This window comes from Lepidochelys olivacea (genome assembly GCF_965140295.1).
Source record: "Lepidochelys olivacea isolate rLepOli2 genome assembly, chromosome: 6".
NCBI classification, from domain to species: Eukaryota; Metazoa; Chordata; order Testudines; family Cheloniidae; genus Lepidochelys; species Lepidochelys olivacea.
Window position 1 is genome coordinate 11,195,001 of NC_140416.1, and position 7,516 is coordinate 11,202,516.

General features: G+C 52.4%; 1 protein-coding gene across 2 annotated transcripts in view; it reads right to left on the reverse strand.

Annotated features, from left to right (window-relative positions):
• The window catches only part of VPS37C (VPS37C subunit of ESCRT-I), a 9,502-nt gene extending 2,616 nt beyond the window's left edge, over positions 1 to 6,886 (reverse strand). Inside the window, exons 1-4 of one of the 2 annotated variants that reach the window (XM_084630851.1) lie at positions 4,377 to 6,884; positions 814 to 928; positions 545 to 716; positions 1 to 58 (exon numbers count right to left, since the gene is read on the reverse strand). The exon at positions 1 to 58 is cut by the window's left edge and continues 25 nt beyond it. In XM_084630851.1, the coding sequence (XP_084486977.1) occupies positions 1 to 58; positions 545 to 716; positions 814 to 906 (323 nt within the window). In that variant the 5' untranslated portion in view covers positions 907 to 928; positions 4,377 to 6,884. Of the gene's footprint in view, positions 59 to 544; positions 717 to 813; positions 929 to 4,376 lie in introns of both variants that reach the window. The other variant, XM_084630852.1, reaches the window with a different exon arrangement.
• Between the last annotated feature and the right edge of the window lie 630 nt (positions 6,887 to 7,516).

The window sequence follows — 7,516 nt, forward strand, 5'->3', positions numbered from 1 at the left end:
CCCTCCACCTGCAGAAGATTTAACAAGGTCCCAGGCTGCATCGCCACAGAAAATTTCTCTGGGGAGGAAAAATGTGATGACCAAAACGTGACATACAAAAACTAGGCAAAATTACCATGTCTCCAGCTCTCTCAGAGACAATACTAGGCACCTATCCCAAGGCTCTATGTTTTAACTCATGATCCCAGCAAAGCGTAAAGTAGAAACTATGTCACCTTCCTGCCCCATGCCACCAAGACTTTGTTAAACCCCTCACATTCACAATGGGAACCTTCGCTGCCTTGGGGAGTTTTAATATAGGGAGAAAACCCAAGGAGAAACCAACATTGTGCAGTCTCTTGGCTAGGGAATCACCTCTACTCTGTCCATGTCAGTCTGAACAAAAACCAGAAGACAGATTCAGAATACAGACCTCCTGTACAGAAAGGGAGCTCCTCAGTCCACTGGGCAGGAATGCGGGGGGTGGGGAAAGAGATGGGAAAAAGTCCTGGTTACAGATGACCTGACTACACTGGGGAGGGTGGGTGGTTTGGGAGACACGTACCCAATTTTGCCTTCTGCTCCTGGCACTGTTCAGCCAGCTTCTGCAGCTTCTGGTATCTGTCGGAAAGGTTTGTGCGGCCAGTTTCCAGCGGCGTCTGGAATTCCAGGTTCTGTTCTGCCAGGCTCCGGTTTGTGGCCAAGGCCATCTCCCTTTCCAGCTGTAGTTCCTGGACCTGAGAGGGGAGATCAAAAGCCACAGCCAATGAGGAGCAGCACCTCCTGTCTGCATCCACACTTTCCTTACCCTGCAGCATGCATGTTAATGTTTACCTCTGTTGATTCCAGTGCCAGACGCTCTATCTCCTCAGAATTCTCCTGCAGCTCCTGGAGCTCCTTCACAGATAGGTCCCTTAAGGTCTCCATTTTCACTGGGGAATGTGAATTCCTAAGAGATGAGGAGTGTAAATGGACAATTACTAGGTTTCACAAAGCCAGCTGCACACTGACAATATATAGATATTAATCCCATGACAGACTTAACAAGAGGCGTTGATAAATTATGTCAATCAACAGTGGTAGGGGGGATTCTGTCACAACAGAGAGTCTGAGGACAGAGAGAAAAAGAAAACAGCAAATCTAGCCATTTTGATTTTGGCAACGGTCTTTCCATTTCAGGGAGACAAGGTGAATGAGCTAATATCTTTTTTTGGACCAACTTTTGCTGGCAAGAGAGGTATGCTCGAAGGCTTGTCACTCTCACCAACAGAAGTTGGTCCAGTAAAAGATATTATCCATCTACCTTGTCTCTCTAGTATCCTGGGACAACCACAGCTACAACAACAGTGTATTTCCATTTCAGGGACAATAGAGGGAGATGATTCCTCCTCTGTGCCAGGACAAAGGCATTTAAAAGTGGAGAAAAACACCTTCTCAGTCATACCAAAGTGTGTGGCTATATCAATCCAATTCTTAAACAACTTCACTAGCTGGCCATTTATTTCAAGATTCTGCTCAGCATGATCCCCCTGTGTTTTTAAAACCAATCGTCTATCTCTAGACACACTTCCCTGCTCATTTTCCTGCTAGTCTTCTACACATCACCCGATGTAAATGCCTTCCACTCTGGCACTCCTGCCACCTGGAACAGCCTTCCTGTATCTCCCTACCTTTACAAATCATGTCTGACAATATGTTTTTATCTTCTTGCCCATGTCACACCTGAATTTCCCTTTCCTTTCTTTTCCCTTTATGAATAAATACTTTCATATTTTCCATGCAATGGACTCTCACACCTTTGTAAATCAGGATTAACTCCACTGAGGTCAGTGGAATAAACCCTTTGCAGCACTCTTTTCCATCATTTATATATGCTCTGGCTGTCTTGTACCATTTAGCTTTGTTACGCATTAAGGTCACACTCTGTCAGAAAAGTGCTATATACAGTAACTGGGAACAGAATAAAAACTAAACAGGAAAAAAAAAACAGAGGTACATTCCTGCAGAGGTGCGAAAAGGGACCAATGAGACAACTAGTGCAGATTTTAACCTAGTACTAGCTACAGGTGTCTCTTCTACCTCTGATTCAAGTGAAATATCTCACAGATTCTGACTCTGGAGATGTTGCATCAGTCTCTGCAAATAACATATTATGTCAAATGAACATTCAGGTCTCCAAATCCCCTCCAGCCAGGACACAACCAAACCATCTAATAATCACGTTGTGAAACCAGAAGGCATATGTGCATCAGCAAATTTTGCCATCACGCTGCAGACTCTTAAACAAACTCAGGTCTCTTAGCTGTCTCACAAGACACACTCACAAGATGAATGATACAGGGCAGTGAGAACTGGGGCAGCTGGAAACCCTACCCCCTGCTTCAGTGTATCTATAATCTCCTAGAGAACAAAAACAATTCTAATGGCATGGCCATACCTATACCAGAAGAATTTCAGTAGAGGATGTTCACTAGTAGAACTGACTTCTGCTGAAGAGGCCCAGAATCAGAAGCCTGGAAAGCACAGTGGGATCGGGCTATCTATTTAGTAAGCCCTTTGATGAGTAGCAATGTTATTTCTCAGCTGATGAGGCCCATACATTAGTAACAGTGAAAGCAAGCGGTTTATGGGGCGGCCCATGGGGTCACAATCACAGAGCTTGTTGGCATGAGTCACCCACACAGGCCAGGTCTGGGAGGGTTGGTGTAAGTCACATGCATGGGGCAGCCCTGGGTGCAATAGCACAAGTCACTCACCTGGCAGCAGCATTAGGAGTGTTGGCATGAGTCATCCACTTAAGGCTGGTGTTAGGCACATTGGGTACAGGCCACTCCCACGTGGGCAAAGCATAGTGTGAGTCATGAACACAGGGTGCGTGCAGCTGGGTGTGTTGGCATAATTCACCCACACAGGGACTGCACTGGACACTGATGCAAGTCACCTGCACGAGGGCCAGTGCTGGCAGCATCAACCTGAGCTGCCCGCACGAGGAAGGGCCAGCGCTGGGCACTTGGGCTGAGCAGCCCACATAAGGGCCAGCACTGGCCGCATCGGCGCAAGTCACCCGCTCCAGCTATACCGGGGGCGAGTTACCCACCTTGATGGCTGCACCGAGCAGTGCCAGGTTTATAATGGTGCCAGTGGCTCCATAGAGCTCAGAAGCGGCCCTGGCCTACTCCACTTGCACTGTACCCCGAGACCACACTCCTCCCGCCACCCACCACTTGCTTCTGGCTCCTCTCTGCCCCCTGGCTGGACCCCAGTGCACTGCTGGCTCCAGGCCTGTGGGGCTCCACCTGTCTCCTTGGAGCTGAGCCGCCTGGGACTGGTGCAGAAGCCTGGCCAGTCTCAGTCTGGGTGGGGGGACAGTGTGGGGGGCTTAGCTGGGCCCCTCCAGGCAAGAGCCTCTTGAGGGAGCCTGGCGGAGCAGGCCTTGGCCTGGCTGATTGCAGCACTCATGAAGGGACAGAGCAATTGTTGGCCCTGGGACCAGCCCTAACTGCACTGCCAGCTCAGCCCAGCAGACACAGTCACCTCCCAGCAGGACCAGTGAGTGCAGCCGGGAGGCAGGGCTTGGGGGAGTGGGTCTCTGGGGAATCTGGGGGGGAGAGGGTGCTGGGTTGTGAGGGGGCAGGGAAGATGTGTGTGTTGGGGCAATAGGGAGTGGGGGTTCTGTGGGGGGTGCTGGGCAGTTGTGATGGGGCTGTGGGCAGGGGAGTGCTGGGCAGGGTGCTGTGCATTTCCAGGGGAGGTCTGGGGGGGCTATGGTCATAGGAAGTCAGTGGGGTGTTGGGCGGGGGGGCTCTTTGGCGTGGGATGGGACATGCTGGCATCACATGGCCACTGTGCATCTGGCAACTGCCAGTTTGTAAATAGTGGCCTCGCACTGGACTGGGCGGAGCGGGGCCGCCCCTGCCATGCCATGCGCCTGGCGGGCCCCTCGCCCTGGGGACTGGCCTCGCCGCGCCATGCTCCATTGCCCCTGTGGGGGCGCACAAATATGTTTGGCACTGGGCCCACAAAAGGTTAATCTGGCCCTGGCACCGGGTGTGTTGGTGCGAGGACAGGGCGGGGTACGGGCAGAGATAGTGACGGGGGCTCCCAGCGTAACAGCCTCTCTCCTCCCCCCACCGCCGGCGAAGGGCGGGAAGGGCACGCGCTGGGCTGGACAGCTGGCGCTGATGCACGTGCCACGCCACCTGGGGAGGAGGAGAAAGAGATCGGCGCGCGACAGGGGAGGGCGGGGAGCATGGAATGTCGGTGCATCGTCGCACGCACAGTCCCGCCCCTGTCGCCAGCTGAGGGGAGGAAGAGAGCCAATCCCCACTGTTCTCGCGAGACCTGGCCGGGAAGGGGTTAAGCGATAAGGAGCCGATAATCGGTAAGAGAATACTCACCTGTGAGCAGCCGGGGAGCCCCCAGGGCCACACACTTCCGGGTTCCGGTCCTCGACCGGAAGTGAGCCTCACCATTGCTGTGGAGGTAGGGGGGTGGGGAAGACGGTGGCAATGTGAGGAGGATGGTACGCTCCGGCAGCTGGTCCGGTCTAGAGCGCTTTCAGCCGCGCGCCATCTTTGTTCCGCTGCGGAGGGGGCGGGGTTGGGCCGGGCCTCAAGCGGCTGACTCTGGGCGCCCGTCCCCCGACAGCCCGTGCCCTGTATGGGATGCGGGCCACCTCCAGCATGGGGGGAGGGGTAAATCCTACACCTGGCCCAGCTCTGACCTGGGCTAATACCCCCATGGACACAACAGGCCGAACCCCTCCAGGGCTCGGCTGCCACCATCAGCCGTCTGGGGGCAGGGCACCGGAGTGCTGGAGCTGAGGAGTCCGGCATATTTGGGAGGGAGACGCCTCCGTCTTCCCTCCCCCGCCAAGCACTAAGCCGGCGCCATGGTTCCTGCATATGTCACAACCCTCCCGGGCCCTGGCTGACTCCCTGCTTCGTTAACTCACGGGCACGACGTAGCCTTGGCACAGGAAGAGTTAATTCATTTCCAGACAGTCCCTGCCTGGTGCGGGCAGGTGTGAACCTGGGGACAACCGCGGCACCTACAGCAAGCACTGTCATGCTGAGATCACCGTGGCACACGCAACACCAAGCTGCCGCCAGGACCCCCGCTCGATGCTAACGCTGCCGAGGCATTTTCAGCCCATGGATTAGCCCGGCGGGAGCAATTTGGGAAACGCTTGGTACCAGCTGTGATCACGCAGCAGGAGTGCCAACAGGCTTCTGCCCCCTGGGCACAGACCTTTCCTGTTCACTCAGCAGAAACAAAGGTAGCTGGGAACACTACTTCTACCTCCATCCCCACCTCCTCATCTAGATTTTGGGGGATGTGATTAGAAACTATCAAAGGAAACAGGGACTCTGGGATTCAGATCTCATTTAATGTTCATCTAGGATTTTTTGTTTGTTTTTTGAGGGTAAGGGGGGAGTTGGTAGATTTAACCTTTGTGGGATCCAGATCCTTCCCAACCTTCCCCTTTGCTCCCAGTTGTGGAGGTGTTGCTGTTGAGACACCTGTAGGCCCTCGCTACCACTTCTTCCAGGCATCACCATGCCAGTGCTATCTTCTCCCTGCCTCCCGCTGGGCTGGAGGAACCAGGCACCCAACCAGCACCAGAATCGTAGTTATGTCGTTACAACTTTACTTAACTGTTAACATCACTCAATCCCTGATCGTCTAGACCTGGTAGTATTAGTTCCCAACTGGCTGGCTGTTGTCCCCATTCCCTTCTAGAATTGATTTGGTGTACAGCTGAATCTTTCATTAATGGATTCCTGTAATAATTGTTTCATTATTGATTTCTTGTGTTATTGGTGCAGATCATAATTGCTTCCCCAGTTAACTGACTCACTGCATAATTGAACAATAGCAGTTCCAGTCAGTGCTTTCCTGTCACTCTCTTCACTTCCCTCCTTTACATCAGTATCTATGTGGGGATTTGCTCTGAGTACAGCTATCAGGCCCAGCCACTCCTGTAGCTGCTCAAAACCAGGGTCCGCTCCATCAGTACAAATAGCAGTTTTGCTTGTCTACACTGGAGTTTTACACTGGTGGCTGAAATTGAGGCAAAACCCCTGTGTATGCAAGACTTTTGTCTTTGGTGTCTCTTCAGAGCTGGATGACTTCCCGCAATGCTGGGACTTCCCTGGAGCCAGCGTTCTCTTCTAGTGCTGGGCAAGGAAGCTCCCTGTGAGGCTAGATTACCCAATACACAGCTTATCTTGCACTGACTAACACATTTTTGTTCCATGCCTCTGTGCTCAGTAAATATAATTCTTATCAGACACATTCCTGGCAAGTCCAGCCAGGGGTGGCTCTGCCAATTTTGCCACCCCAAGCAGTCGCCGCCAAATAGCCACCGCCACAGCAATGGAGCTACTGCCGACTTGCCGCCGCCTCCGGAACAGCACAGGAGCTGCTGCCGAATTGCTGCTGTGGGACACAGATTGTCGGGCTCAACGGGTAGTGATCAATGGCTCCATATCTAGTTGGCAGCCAGTATCAAGTGGAGTACCCCAAGGGTCGGTCCTGGGGCCAGTTTTGTTCAATATCTTCATAAATGATCTGGAGGATGGTGTGGATTGCACTCTCAGCAAATTTGCGGATGATACTAAACTGGAAGGAGTGGTAGATACGCTGGAGGGGAGGGATAGGATACAGAAGGACCTAGACAAATTGGAGGATTGGGCCAAAAGAAATCTGATGAGGTTCAATAAGGATAAGTTCAGGGTCCTGCACTTAGGATGGAAGAACCCAATGCACAGCTACAGACTAGGGACTGAATGGCTAGGCAGCAGTTCTGCGGAAAAGGACCTAGGGGTGACAGTGGACGAGAAGCTGGATATGAGTCAGCAGTGTGCCCTTGTTGCCAAGAAGGCCAATGGCATTTTGGGATGTATAAGTAGGGGCATAGCGAGCAGATCGAGGGACGTGATCGTTCCCCTCTATTCGACATTGGTGAGGCCTCATCTGGAGTATTGTGTCCAGTTTTGGGCCCCACACTTCAAGAAGGATGTGGATAAATTGGAGAGAGTCCAGCGAAGGGCAACAAAAATGATTAGGGGACTGGAACACATGAGTTATGAGGAGAGGCTGAGGGAGCTGGGATTGTTTAGCCTGCAGAAGAGAAGAATGAGGGGGGATTTGATAGCTGCTTTCAACTACCTGAAAGGGGGTTCCAAAGAGGATGGCTCTAGACTGTTCTCAATGGTAGCAGATGACAGAACGAGGAGTAATGGTCTCAAGTTGCAGTGGGGGAGGTTTAGATTGGATATTAGGAAAAACTTTTTCACTAAGAGGGTGGTGAAACACTGGAATGCGTTACCTAGGGAGGTGGTAGAATCTCCTTCCTTAGAGGTTTTTAAGGTCAGGCTTGACAAAGCCCTGGCTGGGATGATTTAACTGGGAATTGGTCCTGCTTTGAGCAGGGGGTTGGACTAGATGACCTTCTGGGGTCCCTTCCAACCCTGATATTCTATGACACAGACTGCTGCCTCATTCTCAGTGCCACCCCAAGCACCTGCTTGGA